The sequence below is a fragment of the Bombus fervidus genome, chromosome 4 (assembly GCF_041682495.2).
Source record: "Bombus fervidus isolate BK054 chromosome 4, iyBomFerv1, whole genome shotgun sequence".
NCBI lineage: Eukaryota > Metazoa > Arthropoda > Insecta > Hymenoptera > Apidae > Bombus > Bombus fervidus.
In genome coordinates this window covers 8,759,715-8,779,253 of record NC_091520.1, presented here as the reverse complement: position 1 = coordinate 8,779,253, position 19,539 = coordinate 8,759,715, and the positions used below count along the sequence as shown (strand labels likewise).

The 19,539-nt window shown below is 31.4% G+C and overlaps 3 protein-coding genes across 5 annotated transcripts; 2 read left to right on the top strand and 1 right to left on the bottom strand.

The window, feature by feature from the left end:
* Positions 1-260: 260 nt before the first annotated feature.
* Positions 261-5,484, top strand: LOC139986823 (uncharacterized). 3 transcript variants are annotated; one of them, XM_072002458.1, is made up of 7 exons: positions 261-417; positions 1,039-1,242; positions 1,809-2,171; positions 2,400-2,471; positions 3,369-3,456; positions 5,143-5,196; positions 5,284-5,484. In XM_072002458.1, exons 1-7 carry the CDS (start codon positions 336-338, stop codon positions 5,291-5,293), a joined length of 873 nt encoding a protein of 290 aa, XP_071858559.1. In that variant the 5' UTR covers positions 261-335; the 3' UTR covers positions 5,294-5,484. The 3 variants fall into 3 exon arrangements, with proteins under 3 accessions (XP_071858559.1, XP_071858557.1, XP_071858556.1); XM_072002456.1 differs by having other exon boundaries at positions 1,809-2,471; positions 3,417-3,456; XM_072002455.1 differs by having other exon boundaries at positions 1,809-2,471.
* Positions 5,485-14,828: 9,344 nt separating this feature from the next.
* On the top strand, positions 14,829-18,081 carry LOC139986825 (uncharacterized). The gene is made up of 4 exons (XM_072002461.1): positions 14,829-14,988; positions 15,603-15,736; positions 16,020-16,232; positions 17,408-18,081. Exons 1-4 carry the CDS (start codon positions 14,907-14,909, stop codon positions 17,825-17,827), a joined length of 849 nt encoding a protein of 282 aa, XP_071858562.1. The 5' UTR covers positions 14,829-14,906; the 3' UTR covers positions 17,828-18,081.
* On the bottom strand, positions 18,080-19,493 carry LOC139986826 (uncharacterized). Its single transcript, XM_072002462.1, has one exon. The coding sequence runs from the start codon at positions 19,167-19,169 to the stop codon at positions 18,333-18,335; it is 837 nt and encodes a 278-aa protein (XP_071858563.1). The 5' UTR covers positions 19,170-19,493; the 3' UTR covers positions 18,080-18,332.
* Positions 19,494-19,539: the final 46 nt, after the last annotated feature.

Genomic DNA, 19,539 nt, shown 5'->3' with positions numbered 1-19,539 from the left:
GACACTAATTACATTTCTTTCAGTATCACCCAATTAACTTATGGCCGATTTTGTGATAATCGATAAAGCGATAAACGCGTACACTGAATTCACTTGAAAACAACATTACAGTGCGCATGAACGCGTGAAACTGGAATTCCCACGGAAAAACCAAAAATATGAAGTTGTAATGGTAGTAGGTAAATGGAAAAAGGATGGGGAGGAGGCTCATCGCATTACTCGTAATGTTATATAATTGCTTTGAAGTAGTGCGTGTATAAAGATCGATGGCTATAAAAGCAGTAAGATGAAAGATCCGATGCACAGTGTGATCTGAGAGTTTCGAGCTCTCCACAATGGATCACGAAACAACTAGGAGTTTTAGGGGCTTGCTCCTACTTCTCCTTATTACAGTCGTATCGGCTGCACCAACTACAGGTGAGAAAATATATATTGCATGTTCATATATGCAAATTTCTTAGAGAACCTAACAATAATTTTTTTAAGAAGCTTAACTTTATATTTTATTCACATTGCATTGTAAAGTCAGTGGAAGCGATATAAACGAGGTTGTTATATCGGTCAAACGTTAAAGTTTACATGTTTGAAGATCTAAGTTAAGTCACTTTAGGGAAGATGAGGTGTTCGAGCCTTATTCAGGACCGTACAACGTTAACTCAGAACTACTTCTTTTTTTCAAATAGGTAGGTCGGCAGTAATGAATCTTTGACAGTTGTTGTCATGGGACATGTACAACATACGTGAGTGCGGTTAAATCAATCGGTGTGTTCGTTTAACCGTTTAACGTTTTAATTTACGACTTCACTGTATCGTTTCCACCGGCTGTACGTTGCATGTATTCTTTTGTTTAATAGAAGGTGTAGAATAATCTGTAGTATTTCAAAGAGGTTTTACATCATCATTTTGTTCTATATAACGTCATGTTATAAAAATTCTGTTTAAGATGAGAAATGAAAAGTGTTTTATTGTATCATTTTTATCACGTATATGGTTGAAATGAAGGTACATACTAATCACTTTTTTATAATAAACCTTTAGAAGAATTATCGACTGCAGTAATATCTCCCAATGAGGAGGATACTACTTTATCGACCGAACTTAAGCCTCCTCCTTATCCGCAAAAAGAAGAACACCAGTATATGGTTTTCGTTATAAATCTTTTTGGATTGAAAAATGCTAGTGGTGAAACTTCTGAAGAAATGTTTGAAAATGAAGTCATTCAACGTGTTCCAGAGCTAACAGGTAACTAAAAACAAATTACATTTTATATGAAATATAAACAGGGAAAAGAAGAGAAGCGTAAAAATTTGATTAACTTAAGCATAGCTAACGAAATAGTTTACAAAGTGATAAAACTGTCCAACGCATGTATTGCACTTGATATTGTATGATACATTATATTAACATTACGATGATACGTAATATTAACATTTTATAACATTTAAATTAAATATTAAATATATATATAATCAATTAAAAATATAAAATATGTATGCATATTCAATTTTGGAAGTGTACAAGTTAATATTAAGGAATTTTGAATGTAATCACGTATCTCAATTCTTACAAGCATCAATCTTTCAGTTTCAAAGTTACCTAAATTATAATCTTACTTATGACTTACTCTCTGCCATATATATGTTAATGATTAATAGAATACTATTCCATGTAAAACAACAATGAACTGATTTATATCTATGATTTATGATTCTTAGACAGCTATGCACGATAGAAACAATTGAAATATCATATATATTATAAAGAAAGTAATCACTATGAACTAAGTAACTATAATTCAATTAAAATAGATCCATTGGCAACTGTACTACTAATCCTCGAGGTAGACGACAATGAGGAAGACACTGGTGTACCAGTTGATCTGGATGAAGTTGCAGATGAATTAAGAGATAAAGAGGGTTTGAATGTTGAAAAAATGAACAATACCGGTGAAGCTAAACTTATTAAAGTGAAGCTTTATAAAAATGATAAAGGAAACTTATATCCATTAAAAACAAAATTAAATGAATTAAGCAAAAGTCGTAAGAGGAGAACATTGTGCGTCAAATGTGGGGGAGGCGGATATCCTGGTGGTGGACTTGGAGGCGGATTCGGAGGTGGTGGCGGATTTGGAGGTGGCGGAGGATTCGGAGGTGGTGGTGGATTAGGTGGTGGTGGAGGAGGATATCCTGGAGGAGGATACAATAAAGGTGGCTGCGGGTCTGGAGGATGTGGAGGTGGAGGATATCCTGGTGGAGGAGGAGGTGGATATCCTGGTGGAGGAGGAGGTGGATATCCTGGTGGAGGTGGAGGTGGATATCCTGGTGGAGGTGGAGGTGGATATCCTGGTGGAGGTGGAGGTGGATATCCTGGTGGAGGAGGAGGTGGATATCCTGGTGGAGGTGGAGGAGGATACCCTGGAGGAGGAGGACATAACGGAGGAGGCTACGGAGGTCATCCCAACGGCGGAGGAGGTAAGACAATTTAATGTTATTTTATTTTTTTTAACAGTGATTATCTGTGAATTATATAGATTACATAGATTTAAAATTTCGCTTAACACGTTCGGTGTCTCGTGTAACATACGTTTGTGTGTATCCTTTTTTCTATTATATTTTCGTATTAAAAACATCTGAATATATTGAATTTTATATTAAACGAATTTAACCAGAACATACATACACAAAAAATATATTTATTTGATGAAATAATAAAAAATAACATGTTAATATCACATTCCATCGTTTCGGTACTATGATAAATCGACAAAAGGCATTAAATGCTAAACGTAACAAATTGATATAGATATTATAAGAATGTAACTGCTTATTTTATAAATTATTCGGTAATAAATATTAGCTGTATCACCTGTTACTACAAATATCAATGTTGGTGCAAAGTTATTGAATTAACAGAGCCCTTTATTAAGGATACACAAAATGATCTCACGATTTGAACTATATTTCAACGTGTTGGAATTGAAACAATAACCAAAAATAACAAATTACCATTAATCGTAAGAATTAACGATATAGTATAGTAGGCTTCAGATACTTGGTATTCGAAATTTAACAGATTCATAATTTGGCAACTTATCAAATAAGCGTTTATTGCAATTGCGTTACTAATGCTTCAGATTTTTATGCATGCGATTTATAATATATTAACAGCATTGCGAGCATACGCGTAATCATATGCTGTGGTACAATGGAACATAATGATAAATTATTAATGAAAGCATATGGCATATCATATATACCATTTTCATATTGTTCTGAAACTATTACGAAAAGATACAATGCATTTAATGAAGCTATATAACAGAGTAATATCGCATCGCTTCCGCTTCTAACGCTGGGTGATTTTTATAGGATATCAAAAAATAGACACTATACCCGTTATTGTTATACCGGTTGCAGGCGGTGGATATCCATCCGGCGGCGGTGGTTGCAGCACATGGTACGGTATTAAATTATCTCTTAAAATATTATAGTATATAAGAGTATCAACAAATAAGAAACAGAGAAGGAGAAATTTCACAGTAGGTATTTACCGAATTTACTTGTAACTCATTGAATTTTTTGCTATACTATTATTTTTGCTTATCTCATTCGTATTGTTGTTAACTGCCATCGACTGCTCATTTGGTACTGCTACCTTTTTTTATTTGTAAAAATGATCTTATACCGAAGTTATTGAAATAGGCTTTCCAAATTATACTTTAGATTAGGTTTTTATATAGGATGTTTTAGGGTTTAACTGCTAAACTTTATCACAGTATTTTATGGATATAACATAACAAAAATACATAAGTCATTTACAGCCTTATTAAAAGGTTGTAATAGCGATACGAAAGGGAATGATAAGAACACGGTACAGTTACTATGCTATAAATAAGAATAGGTTTACAATCAACATGATCATTGACTGTTAACATTACATTTCAAAATATTCACTGTTCCTATCGATACAAAACTGACAGCATCAACTTGTATTTATTGCTCAATTTAGCTTACCTTGATTTTATTTCTTCTCAATGAACCGTTCACCACGCGCATGAAGATTTGTTTGTGTTATTATTCTTGTGTAGAGTTATGTAAGTTACATAAAAATCCAATTATTTTCTTTATATTTTGTATTTTTACTATAATTTTTTGAAGAAGCGTCAAAATATTTATGTTTACATAACAGTTTCTGTTTGATTATTAAACTCTGGAACAACCTGTATATTTTAAATAAATCGGAAAATAATAGAACATTAAAGAGCAACGAAGAACAATAAAAATTGTAGTACAGAGAACATTCGACCAGAGAAAATACATCTGAAGATTAATATTTTACGCAAGGTACACCATCATCATTAGTAGGTACAAATGAAAGAGGAATATTTCTGCACTGAATAATAAATAGAAAAAAATGCTAGCATAAAATTTTGATAAATGAGTTTTCGAAAAAAAAAAAAAAAATGACTTTAGTAGGTATGCATACGTTTAATTAGAACTTCATTTCACAATTTTCTGCGAACTACTTCTACTTGAGTTTACATTTGTATACATCGATAAGAGTTTTCAAGGCACGAAGGAGGAGACTGTTTCAATATTTGAAAAGCTACAAACACGATATCCGGTATAGACACTGCGTAAATCTCTTAACTGTCCTTTTTTCTTTGACTTGACAGGAACGTAACGTTGTTTCCACTTTTGTTCTAATTGATGGTAAACCAAGATAACTATTTTAAAATTTGTGTTCAATTATATTAAGCAAATAGTCAAACTTTTCTACGAAAATTCTGACATAATTTCTATAATGTTTTCTATTTTCTATGCTTACCTCTATTAAGAGAGTATGAAATATAACAGAATGACGTCTTTCAACAATCTTACTTTGCAAAGTTGACTTTTCGTTTTTAATATATTATTCTCTAGAACTTTTAACTCTTCCAAGAAGTTTAAATTCAACTTGACTGAACTGAACGAGGCTCCTTTTAAACTAAATTATTTTTGTCTGAAAAATAACAAATATGACTCAAAAAATCATATTGCCCATTTTAATGGAAGTTATATTAAAATAGTAAAAGTTATATTATTATATAATACCATTTTCGGAATATTGGAAATAACATCTTGTGATATTATATTATTGTAGTGGCGGTGGTGGAAATTCATATGCTTCAGCTTCAGCAAAAGCAGGTTCCAGCTGGTATGTATTAAACTTCCATTACTTATTCAATACTATATGTTGTGTTAATTGTTTACTGTTGGCTATAGCACAATTCTCTTTTTTCAGGGGAAAATAAACCAAATAGAATATAACAACGAAGATGTTTTAAGTTATATGCTGCCCAAAATATTCGCAAAAAATTCAACGACTTTTATAACATATACGTGGAATCATATTCAATTAGTTTGTTACAACGTAACGTTCGTCATCTTAATCGCCGATTTATGTAACATGTATCAAGCACCGAATAAATGAAAAAATAGTAAACAGGTTTGCTTTTAATAAAATCTCAGGATTTCCAGGAAATAATCGCAGGTTCTATTCCTGATTGATGTTCATCGTTAAAAGGGGAGAGCGCAACGCGTTAACGAGCATCATTTTACATGCTGTGTGCATTGCACGTTACCTTTAATGCGTGTTGGTCTATTAATTTCTACGATCTACGATGTACCTGTATTTATGATAATCAGATAATCGATCATCGGTACTGCGAAATCTTTAACTCGACCCTGCGCTGACCTTGGAAGGCTGTTGCCATTCTCGAGGAAAATGTAGTTAGACAAAGAAAAACAGAATTGTTTTTGTTGCTCTGTTAAAACCATAAAGTAGTAGATACCACGTCACGTCACAATAATTAACCCAACAATGATCAAAGAACGAAGTATAATTATTCTGAACAGCTGCAACTTGAGGCAAGATATTGAACCGAGTAGTGATTACTATTACTAATATAATCCGTGATAAAGTGGAAGACCGGTTTAATTACGCCTCCGATACCACGACTCTATATTGAATCTGCGTGAAGATTGGATGAAAATACCTGCTCATTTATGAAACTTCATTTAGACGCGAACTATTCGTTTTCGTTTGCTCGAAATGCGGGCGCCATGTTCGTCCTTACGTACTTGTACTTATTTGTTCTTTTACATATGTTGCATTAAAGAAAATTATGAATGAGACGGTGAGAAAATTATATCTTCGTTAGTTTGCTCTGATAGATTTAATATAAATACGATAGATTATTTAATAATTTTACCAATATAAAAGAAAAAAGATAACTGTGTGTACTTACTACTTCTTCTTCTTTGTCCAGCTCCTATATGACTTTTATACCGACTCTTATACCGTGTTACAAATTTTTACGTCTCTTAAATGATAATTTTCTTCTATGAAGAAACGGTATTTTGAAAAATTGCATCTTTATATTACTCAGTAATTAATAAACACAAATATTAGTAAACACTTGGTTAATAGTTCACAATTCGTTGCAATTGATGATATAATACGTTCGATAATCAAGACATTAGCGACACGCTATAGTTTCTAAAGGAGTGACATTAACATCTAGATAGCTATTTTAGTACTAAGCATGCAATATATATTTACACGGCGATAATTAATGTCACACGCAAGGTAAAACAGAGATGAATAATTACATGCGTCGAACGTTGATAGATAGGCACGATTCAATTTCATGTAATTACTAAAAGAAACGAGTGTGCTGTTACTGTGGCATGGTCTAAACTGTGCACACTATATCGCTGGCTATGGTTGTATACATCTTGCAAGTAGCAAGTCCATGCTGTAATTATGGCGCGAGTTGGGTGAACATAACGGTAAGGTTTCGATTCTTTTCTCTATTTTTCCAAGACTGTCAGGAAGGAATGAGCACGCGCGCGCGTGCGGAACGAAATCCGCGCCGAAACGGAGTCAAATCTCCGAGACTAGGTGATAGGTTCCGTGCTACTGCGAATACGTGATCCGTATCCGTAGTTTCAAGTTATGATCACACGCTGTTAAATTCTTTCTCATCATTTGTCTCATCGAGCATTAGTATAAAAATAAACAAAAATTTATTTGATTTATACGTCTAGAAACGTCGAACGTGCTTCGATACTTCAAAAATAAAAAAAAATGCACCATGTTAACTGTTTATGAAATTTTAAGTCCGCTTTCGTTTTCAATGTGCATTGTATTATTTCCATAAACTAATTTAGAAAATGTAAGTATTGCGAGCAAGAAGAAAGAACAGAATAAGTAAAGCGTTCAAAAATTACAGCAGCATTAAATATAACAATTATGTAGTAATATAAGAAAACAATTGCCGCATAAATGAAATTAAAGTCTGGTAAGTTTGATAGAACAGATTTTTTGTGTAATTCTACAGTATAATATAAATCACGACTGGTAAACGAGTTAGTACGAAATAATAAAGAATTAAAATTTCATGAATTATTTATTCATATAAGTATTGTAGTTTATCTTTAGATTTTCATTGATATTTCAAATTCCTAGTATGCATTGGATAAGATTCCCCGAAGAATCAGGTAATAAATTACTCAAAGCTTTAGCAAATGTAAATAACTGCATTTGTTGTATAGACGTTTTGTTTTCACTTTTCTATAGTTAATGTATCTATCAACGATAAATCTGAAGGTTTCTACATTTATTTTTTCCGCATATTTATTATAATAGCAACTGAGAAAAAGCAAGATGTAATTAAATTCACTAAACCGCTTTAATATTTTATTTATATATTTGTATATCATGCAAACTGAATGATGTTACTATTTGCGCTAAAAAATTGCGATTAATTATTTTGCAGCCTGTCCTTTAAAAGTTATAGCGCTTCTTATCTATTTATAGCTTAATCGATAAACTACCATATACTTTTTGTAAAATATTGATATTTGAAATAATAATCGAACAATATCAAATACGGTTATTTTGATATTGCAAATTATTATAGAAATATTGTATGGTTATTATATAATTTATTGCATAGCTTTATTTAAAATCATTGCATTTCTTACAAAGGATTTTTCGTTTAGATCCTAATTAGGTTTATTTTCTCTTTAAATATCTTATATTACGTGCTACAAGTATTTGTTTCTTAAATTTAGCTTTTCTTCTAAGTTACATTCATAGTTCTATAGGTATCGATCTAATTTACATGATATTTCTTTTAGTCGATTAATTATAGCGTTGCGTAATATTTATTCTATTTATAAGTACTTGAACACTGATATTCTAATTATAATGCGTTTCAACTCTGAGATTTATATTTTAAATTCACCGTAGCATAATTGTTATCAATAAAAAAGGAAACAACGCAAATTTTTAAAATACATTCGTACATACAATTCGTACGTAGAATTTTACAACAAAAATCATTGAAACTGATCGATCGCATTGATTGAAATCATACAATCATAAAAGTAAGTTATATCAAATTTCGAATGCTGTACAAAATTTCAAACTTAAAATACACTTAATTATCATATTAGTAGAGACCCAACAGGACTTCATAAGAAGCGAAGTGAAAATGTGGGTCTGCAGGTCGTTGAATACCTAGTGACTTCCATCAAAGTCTCAATCATGAGTAGTGCTTTGCCAGTCTTCTTCTTTATCATTTTCTTCTTCACGATCTGCAAGTATTTTCCGGTCGTTGACCGTCGCCGACGGCAAACGGCCCTCGAGGTCTTCTGGACGAGGAGTGCAATGAGGAAAAACTGGGCGAACAAGGGGCAAATCGTAAAAACTTACTCCGACCAGTGAAATAATCAGACCTCGGTTTCTCCTTCGATCTGTTCGAAAACAACGTTACCTGTATCAAAATTTTGTACACGTTGCGTCACAGAAATAAAAATCTTTCTGTGCTTTACTGCCATTTCCAGCTCTCAACAGACACATCTCTGTTTTTTAATATTGAAATTTATTAAAATAATCTTACGTTACAATTTACTTGTGAATTTATGTGTACATCCACAGAATTGTAAAATAATTCAAATAACATCTGAATCAAATGAAATTATTCTCCCGCGCAAGAAGAATTTATTTTTATTATTCATACTCTCATTAATAATTAAATTACGTTAAATTAATTAGTATATAAAAATCAATATCTTATAGTAATTATTAGTGATAAAATTATTACAAAATTTCAGTTTTATTATTTCGTGATAAATGTTACCACTAATTTAGGTAAAGAGAAATAGAATTTTATTTATTATAAACTTGAAATGATATTTCGTTTGCTATAGTAATAATCGTTTTTAAAACAAAAGTTTGAGATATACAATGATTCAAATGAAATTTTGTATAGGCATTAATATTATATAAGCATTAATTCTTATTTTTATATCGTTAACAATGTTCTTATTTTAATAAATGACATATTCTACATATTAATTATTTGTAATTTTTTAAATATTGTAGAATTTAATTTGGACTGTCAACAATATCAGCATGAAAGTATGCGTAAAATATAACACGAACATTTTAATTTCAAACAGTATCAAAATTTATACAATTAATTACATGCATTTATATAATATTCCATATTTTGCGTTATAAAGAAGCAAATTACTGTAGTGATGGTCATAGTAGAAACAGTAGTGGTCAATAACTGGTAGGTATTTATAAGAAAGTACAGTAATATTTTATTATAGTGTTTCATGATTAGTAATTACTAACTAAAATATTACATCAATATTAACTGACTAAATCACGAGTCAAAAATATAATAACTGATCATATTTTTAATTTATTAAACGGAAACGAAAATTAGTTTAAAGTATAGTTGACTGGATCCAGTAAACGTGTGATTAATTGCTTTCTGTGAGATCTGCACCTTGCAGTTTCACTGTTACACTTCCATGATTCCTTGCATGAATAATTTATCTAGATGATAATCCGGTCTTCGAAACGTGCGTGTTGAATTCGTTCTGATTTTTACGCATTACAGTATCGAGACGATAAATTCAGTCTTTCGCAAGATTAATTAGTTTCCGTTAAATCAGTGAAGTTATGTGGTGCGTCGAAATAGACAGGAATACTGCTGACCCACTTTATAGCCTGTTATTTCGATGATTTTTTGCTGGCGATAATGAAACAGTAGTAAACACTAAAAATCATAGTTAACACTAGCGTGATTTGATGATTACATATGCATAATCCTGACACATAAATAATAGGTAAACGTGGAAAAACCTTGACTTAAATCAGTTTAATCATCCTCTTTTTCCTTTTGTATATTATTTAAATACGATATTTACATATTGTACACAAACGTCTTCATTGACAAGTCATTAGCCAAGTATAATATTGGTTAATGATTCATTAGTCAAGTATAGTATTGACTAATGATTTTAAATAACTGTCTTGTTGGAAAAACAAAAGCCGCGTTTACAGTTACAAACACGTTGCTATTTTATTTCTTTTTTGGAATACTTATGAAAAATATCTTTCAAAATCTGAAACATATCAAATCAGAAATGGGATCAAAGTTACCTTAATAACGTAGAAATATTCTTTTAATCATGAATCATCGGTATTACTCACTGGTGTTACAGGTTTAAGGAATATATATATATATATATATATACATTCCTTTTCTTAAACCTGTAACAGCAGTGAGTAATATATATATATATAAAACTACATAGCAGAGTTATATGTCAGAAATTTATACAATATAGATATATAAGAGAACGAATAAATAGAAAATGGAATTGTCCAAAATGAAAGTTGGAATTATCTTCGAAATCATACACGTAGGCTATTTTTTTCAATGTTCCATTTCTATGATTAATATGTAATCTTCGCGATTCAAGTGGTAGTCAACTAAAGCAACAGATTTCATAAATTATATTATCACTGGCGCATATCAATAGGAATAGCACTCTACCTTTCGGTCAGAATCTGCTACAGAGGACGTAATATACACGACGATTTATATAACTGTCGCCAGGCTTTCAATGTTCTCGTATAACGCAGACATCAGCAATCTAAATGCTAAACTGGTACCATTTCATGTTGTATTATTTTGTAAACGTCCCGATAATAATTGCACACGAGATAAGATGCAAGTTGTACGAAGTGAAATATTGTTAGATCGATGACGGGAGTTTTTATAAAATGTCAATTTCCCTTTTATGCGACTCGAACCAGGGTGGCTTAAGTTTGTTGATGATTGCAAAACGACAAGGCTTTAATTTAATCCTCAGCAGTTTTTTAGGGTCGTAAAACGAAACCGGTTGCATCCAGCTGGAATATACATAGAAAAGTCTAACCGCTAGAACCATACACATTCTCATGAAGATGTTCCTTTTCGTGAGAGGAATCGTATCCAGTTCGCACAACGGCGTCCATAAAAAGTTAAATCAGTCCTTTCGAGGAACGTCGTTTCGATTCGCAAGGAATCGATAATACATTTTTATATAACAACACCGCCTGATTCTACAGTGCAGTAAGAATTGTCAATGTGCTTCTGCTTGTCAATTGTAACCGAAGTAGTCGTGCCACGTTTCACGATACACGTTTAACACGAAAATTAATATGCGATGGCCGAATTAATTTCATTTGATTTGAAAACATTCGAAGAATCAATGATTCATTCCCATCGTAGACACCTGTTCGAACATCTATTTCTTCCTATTTATTTTTACTCGAATCTTACTTTCTATTTCTTTATTTTTCAATTCTACGTTTAAGATATCATTTTTCTCATAGACATATTCTCAGGTAAAAATATCAAATTTTCTATTCAATTTACGAGGGATTAGTCGAAAATTAAATAATATGTTTAATATATAATTATCATTTAAACGACAGGTAACATTTATACGAAACCGGTTTTTGTATAGGAATATTCCTTATCGCTAGTTTAATACGAGGTAAGTAACTTTTACTGCAAAAATACGTTACAAAAAAATTTCGTAGGTAATACAATTTTTTTCCGAAAATAATATGAAGAGCTGATACGAACGACCCACTAAACCAGAATTCTAACTGTGTCAATACGCGAGATTATGCACGCATATACATCCGGCAATATAGCGCTTAGTAGCAGCTCATCACTTACGCCCTTCTTCGACATGTACGAGCGGAAAAGGGGACGTCGATCGATGATGATACACGTTACTCGCGCTGACTGGTACATACTTACGAGCATTGTAAAATGGAAAGTGACGCAACTTTTTAATAATCCAGTCTTCGCAAATCCATTAATTGCTAAGAAACGTTGAGTTACATAGATTAAACTTCCTTGTCATAACATCGATTATGAATAAACCACTCTACATCTATGTTGATAGTGATTTCAACAAAGTTGAACTATGGTACAAAGAAAAAACATTTTTTAAGTCAGTCAGTAACAATATGACTATTACTTTTTGTACAAAACGATATTAGGAAAGATTCAATATCTCATGAGGTATCAGTTTAGTTGTGACTTTTCTTTTTACTTTGAATGTACGGAAATATAATTGCTAATGTATATGTTGTAAATTCATCATAAAAATAAACTAGAAAGTGGTATATATACGGGTGGTATCTATAATTGTTATTATGCATATGTTGCCATAGAAAGAGTTTACTTAAGGCGGGCATGCGAGTCTTTATACATTGAGTGGTGATCCTGACCTTTCGTTCAGGATACATTGTTGCCCTGGGGCTTAATCGTCACAATAAGATAGCACTAAAATTAAAAAGCAGTTTATTTTTAGAATCATATCGCATGATTGTATACAATTTTATCGAATGAAGTAGAATATAAGAATAAATATACGAATAACAAGTTAACACCATACATAGCTTAATGTTCCGTGTGAAAGTGCAACCCGATTTTATACGAAAATTAGATGTATCAATATTTGGTTACATACAATATTAGCAATGATTATCTGAAGTAAATAAGAATTTAATTTTTTCTGATATTTAAACGATTGGTTTTATTTTAAAAGCGTCATTTTTTATACGGAATTATCATAGGATCTCTTGTGCTAAAATCTATTGTAAAAACAAGGGGTTAACAGAACTACTATATAATTTCTTATAATTGTAACACGAGATTAAGAATTATAGTTTACAGTATGCACGAACTCATGTAAAATTTTCCAGAATCTTAAAAGTAGTCTTAAAGTTTATAGAAAAATGATATATGGTTATAATAAATACTGCTAAATTATAGCTATATTTCACAATTAACTAATCTAACTAACAACCAACTAATAGGTTTCATAATTATCTGAGTTACGATTCTCCTAATAATAATATTTATAGTAGAATATTGATACGTCTATTCTATGGTTTGATAGTAGTGTAAATACTATCTTTTCAGCCATAAATATAATTCAAAATTCCAAGTTTATTGTGTATCCATGATTTTCCTATAGTATATTCTAATTAATTGTAATATTCAATTAATGTACACTATAATCAAACGTAACTAGAATTTTTGAAAAAAGAAACAGCTTAAACAATACAGGATTTCTGTGAAATGATGATCTCTAAAAAGAAAAGATCATATATATGTAAATTTGTATATGTATTATTAAAAGATTAATTAAAGGACGAAAAAGTGACCTGGTAAAATAAAAAAAAGTTTACTCAGCACTCAGAGACAAAAAAGCAATAAGCTAACGGTAGCTATGAATCTAAACGCTTGTTAAACAAACCTTAATATCTCGAATAGTATCTAAGTGACTAATGATATTTAGTATTTAAAACGTCCTACTTGACAAAACTTTTCCCTTGACCATCCTCTTTTCTTTTTTCTTACTTTGACATTAAGATTATAATTATTATTTCCTGTAAAGTAAAATATATTATGTGTAAGTATAAATTTCTGTATAATATACATACTTTACTTGTATTTATTTTCGCTTATGTCTATTATTAACTATGAAACTAGAAGGAAAGTTATGAACAAGTCATCCTTTAAATAAGGAATTTTATTAGAAAAGAGTTAAATAACTATTATGATAAATATATGTTTCTATAAATATACTTGAATCATAGAAAAATTTAGAAATGAAATTACGCAAGAAATATGTATATAAGTTTCACAAATAAGTTTCATCAAACGAATCTACGATTGCAATTTATTAATACTTATCACGCGTCGATCAATATTGACCTTCGATTCGTAAGATTTACGCACTATCGATCTTCGAATCGGACTCACTTGAACGATCAGGAAGAAGAAGATTCAAGGTCGAAGATCTCTGGCAGTCTTGCGGGGTACGATTACCTGCGCGAAGAGATCGAATCTATTCTTAACAGCAGCACATTTCGCGAGCGAAAGAGCACACGAAGGTTTCTTCAACCTTCTCCTTTAACCAACAATCCTACGTTTGAACTTTTCGTCTTTTCCATTTCTAAAAAATGTTTCAAGCGCATAGAACACGAAACTTTGACATATTATTAGAAAAAAATCGCAGCTACCAAATTATACGTATTTCCAACATATTTTTTCAAATGTTTACAAAAAAAACAGAAAGCACTCTTGATGGACGAATGATTAACGTTCGTTAATTTATTTTCAAGTGATCGAATTTTTCAAGATGGCATAGAATTTTTGTAGAACACGCAGCTGAGTCTATTAGTCTCTTGTTCAATGAAACAAAATCCTAGTAAGAGGATAAGAATGGATGCGGTTAAGTTACAAAACCCAGTTCTATATACCGGTGAATTTCCTAGAAAACAGCAAGAGAATGTCCGAATAGGCATCGTTGTTGGGTCGTCTCGATTGCCGAAAGTGAAGGAAGATTTGACTTTTTGCTCCGATATTAACGGAACGGCGTTAACCCCGAGGGGCCTCTCGGTAGTACAGACCGAAGGGGTAGAGGGGAACGTAGATATAAAGGAGAGAGCCCCGTGCTCCAGGGGCTTAGTACCGTTCAAAGATGCAGGCTGCTGAGATGATGCGTAGTACCAGGGCCGTCTACGATCTTGTGTTTCTAATATCTCTCTCGATTGCTTATGTCCGTGAGTAGAAGGAATTTTTGAAATTCCCGCGTGAACCAAGCGTGTATTCAAATCTACATGGTGCTTATTATAAATTGTTACGGGGACAAGTGTTAAGTTGTTTGTGTGCCTCCGGGATATTTGTGATTCGAGTAGCGATCAAATGATTAATGGAATTCATCGATATCATGGGAAGCAAGTGTATAAACGAAATAGCTAATAGCGGGCAAAAGTGTGTTGAATATTTATTTAAATATCGTTCGTCCTTGGTAAACTATGACGGATCGCAGTTTATATTTTGCGCAAAATATTTGTTTACGTTGATTGATACAATTTGCCCACGAGTTTTCTATTTCATATAATACTCAAAAATAACTATACGTATGTCGTTTATCAATTATCTTCGTATACTTCTTAAATGTTATCTTCGAGTCTAATAATACAATGTGATTCGCAATTATAAAAAATAAATTATACAAGCATGACACGCGCGAGTATTTTTTGTAATACAAGACTAATGCACGCTGTCACATCAAATTATAGTTTTATAAATTATCGTTTGTCAAAATCTATAACTTGCTTCGCTCTGATATCAATTTACTTTTGATTTTTTATTCAATCCTAATTTCTTCTAGATTCCTATCCACTCCAAGTATTACCTGTCATCCCAGGCTATATTCCGGTTTATATACGGCATGGTGATCAACCATTGGAGGAAATAAATCCTGCGTTAGCCGAGGCATTTCACGAAGGACCGAGCTTATCTAAGGTGACTAATTCATTTGAATAATTTAACGATAAGCAATAAAAATTTGTAAAAAGAGAATTATGATTGTAATAGTTAATAGCATTTTACGAACTAATCCTTCTTTACTGGTCGAACTTAATAAGTACAACTGTAATATCGAAAAGCTACTACAACACAAGTTACTTTTTTAAATAATTCCAGCTTTTTATTGCACTCGTTACACAACGAGTAATGCGATCGCAATCGCGACATTTGAATGTAAATTCGTAAAGTGTCCAAATCTTTCCTTTAATTGCTGTTACAGAAAACCGATTTAAATAATACATCTGATTTTCCGGCTATTATTCTTGAGGAAGGCGAAATTAATAAATACGACGTTCACACTGTAAAAATTAGACAAATGAGCAGTCGTTTTAATCCTAAAGATGAAAAGAATAGCAAATTAACAGAGGGCGATGTAAAAAGACATCGAGAGAGGCACGTAAAGAAAATAATTGCTTCAAAACCTGTGGTTAAAGTATGAATCTCATTTATTTCGTATGTTTTTTATGTTGTTAAAATATAAATCAGAAAAACACAAAAAAAAGCATAATTGCTCTTTTTCTAAATCATATAATATTGATTAATTTCTAACACTTTTCTTACCAAAAATGGATATTGCTTCATGATGGTAATATGCGCATTAACAATAGACGATGCGAGTGCGGAAAAAATATTACCGCCAGTTCGATTAATCGTAGTAATTGCTTTTATATCCTATATATTTTCACCTGACACCTGCGTAAATGGTTAATCTCAGGGAGAGATCAATGACTCATTAAATCGTCTATTATTTCCATTTATTCTATCATAATACATTAATAGCGATAAACTAATACTTTAATGATCATCTCAAATAACTTGAAAAGCAAAATTGAACAAAAATTCATTTGTGTAAACCTTTGATCACAAATTACATATATACATATATATACACACATGTACACATTGATTAGGTACATAAACTATATCTATACACTTACATCGATGGAAGTTATTACTCTTGAGTACATGAAAGGCATAAGTCTAATATATGTTAACAAGAAAGATATTCTTAGAATCAATCAAAAAAGAAATGTTTAGAAGTGTTTCTTTCTCAAACTGGATATGTCAAAACTATATTAAAAAAAATTCATGTTTCATACTTCATAATTACAAACATTGCCGAACCTGTTATTGTTACATATACTAAGTTATGTGAGTTTTTCGTCTGAAACCGGAACACAAACAAAAATTAAAGTACTTCTAACCATTAATCTTTTTGAAAGAAATAAATTATATCGGTTCTAACGGAACATACAGTTGTAAGAAATATTCGTAAATCCTATCACTGAAGTACTAGAAGAAAATTATAAATTATTAGCTAACGAACAGTTACGAATCTGTATCGATATATTCTTTTCTATTGTAATTATGAATATAAAATATATACGAAAGATTGCAAAACGAAATATGATTTCTTTGTGAATATTCTGTAAATATAAAATATGCAATTGAAATTAAATTTACAAAGGGCAACTTACAATCTTCATTTTGAAAAATGTTATAACGATTTCATTTAAAATATAACAATTATCATTCTGTAGTAAAACGAACTCAAAACTATTATCCAAATGTGTGTACAATTGGCAAAATTATTATTTTATTTTTAAGGTTAATCCATTAACTGAAGAAGAAAAAACAGATCTTGAAAACTTACGAACTGATATCGGGGAAGGAATAAAAAATTTAGATAATATACACGATTCCAATTTGCATCTTTTAACATCGGTTTTGGATAAATCGAATCAAGAAACTAACGAACGAATTTCTAATGGAATTAAATTAAACGATCAAATCATCACCGACCATTCATCGTCAATATCTAAGGATCTTGCGCAACATCTTACTGAAGAAAGTCATCCGACAACTCAACTCACGATAAATGATAAACCACCTGTCAAGGAACAACCACTTTCGAATGTTTCGTCCAATGTTCAAAAAACAACCCATTCATCAAAAACGTTACCGACACCAGAAGAAGGACGAACAGAGAATCGATCTAGGAAATTCGAAGTGAAGATGATAATATGATCGGATTTAAGATGATAAGATGATAATATAGCATTTATAGTGAGATTTATTTATAGCGATATGAACAATGTAGAATTATGTGATAAAACTTGTCCAATGGATTTTAAGATTCAAATGTTTACTATCAAGTGTTACAAATCGAATTACAATATTGTGTACTATGTATTGTCGATCTACGAGAATACGTCACGCCTATTATGCTCGAATAAAGATATTTCGAAGATAGGATACAAAATAAAATGGACTGCGAGCTATATTCGAATTACATTTATATCAAATATTTTAACAACGATACATCAGAATTAAAAGAAAAAAAATGGTGAAAAATATTTTTAATTACATTATAAAATTATTTAATTTCCTTTCAATTGCAATAAAGATGTAGTTATTGATATAGTTATAATTATATTTACATGTATTGTTTACCTAACAAAAGATAATGAATTCAAAATTATCACCGGGTATTTGAATCTTCTATGAAACACGATTATTTCTTGATAATCTCTTAACGGCTTTCTTCTGATCGATTGACTTTTCCTTCATTAGGGATATTTTTGTGCATTTCTATCCTGTAATTATTATTAATGCGATTTAAAATAAGTAGAGCAGGTACCACGTCAAATCCATTAATTCTGGACATTTTCGGAGCAAATTTTATATTTTTAAATGTATTTTCCTCAATCTTTATATCCAAATATGATCGTCGATCTTGAAGAAATCTTTCACTCGACAAGATGAACGTATTATTTCCAAATACACAAGCAAAAGCTGGTAAATTTTGCTTCACTTCTGGTATATAAACATCGTGAACTGCTCGACAATGGACGTTCGATGATTTCATCTGTTTCTCCGAAGAATTCTGAAAATATTTGTCCTCGTTTCGATTTATGAAATTGAGCCTTAACTGTCCTTCCTCCTTTATTTCTTTGTTAATTTTTGAATTTCTGGCGTCTTTTGACACACTGTCAAAAATATTTGATTTTAAACTGTGATGCGTCGAAGGCTGACTTAAACTAGCCACTTGAACTTTAGCAATTTTCGACAAAGAGAATATTAAGCACAATTCCTTACTTTCATGAGGGCATATGTGCTTGCTTTCACTTAAAAATTTCTGTTCTTTTTCATTACAATTTCCAATACAAGTAGTGTGGTTTATTTTTCTATTTGAGCGTTCACTTTTGATTACCTCGGAGTCGAAGTTTTCATTTATGTTTTGATTTTGAACCCTCGAAGCATTATTTGAAATATTAGATTGAAAATTTCGATTTTCAATCGCCTTATTTTCAACACATAGAATAAAGCTGAATAATATCACAATGAAAAATAATGATTTGCGAGGCATCGTACCGGAGATGACCAACTTGCCACTGTTATTTTTCGTTCACGTATCTTAAAGCGTCCACTAACAGTCTGCGACGAGATAGATACTGACTGTGCCAGAAAAACAATGTGAAGGCAAAAGCAAGCAAGGTGCATGGGGACTGAAGATTGGGCCGTTATGTCTACTGTGTTCATTTCGTGCGCACTGACCTTATCTCCTGTTTGGACATTGTTCGAATACCACTGAATTTGGCCCTATGTATCTTTCCAAGAATTTAACATCAACCTTGATCCTGCGTTCTGAGGGATGTTTCATTATTCTTCTCTAACACATAATCGTTAGTACACATCTATACTTAAATGCAGTATACTTAAATGCAGAAATATTGTAT

Excerpts from the sequence above, each read along its gene's own strand:
- LOC139986823 (XM_072002455.1), top strand. The coding sequence starts at position 336 with ATGGATCACGAAACAACTAGGAGTTTTAGGGGCTTGCTCCTACTTCTC. Across the intron at positions 418-1,038 it reads ATCGGCTGCACCAACTACAG|AAGAATTATCGACTGCAGTA; the intron begins GTGAGAAAATAT and ends ATAAACCTTTAG. Across the intron at positions 2,472-3,368 it reads TCATCCCAACGGCGGAGGAG|GATATCAAAAAATAGACACT; the intron begins GTAAGACAATTT and ends TGATTTTTATAG.
- LOC139986825 (XM_072002461.1), top strand. The coding sequence starts at position 14,907 with ATGCAGGCTGCTGAGATGATGCGTAGTACCAGGGCCGTCTACGATCTT. Across the intron at positions 14,989-15,602 it reads TCTCTCGATTGCTTATGTCC|ATTCCTATCCACTCCAAGTA; the intron begins GTGAGTAGAAGG and ends AATTTCTTCTAG. Across the intron at positions 15,737-16,019 it reads AAGGACCGAGCTTATCTAAG|AAAACCGATTTAAATAATAC; the intron begins GTGACTAATTCA and ends TTGCTGTTACAG.
- LOC139986826 (XM_072002462.1), bottom strand. The coding sequence starts at position 19,169 with ATGCCTCGCAAATCATTATTTTTCATTGTGATATTATTCAGCTTTATT.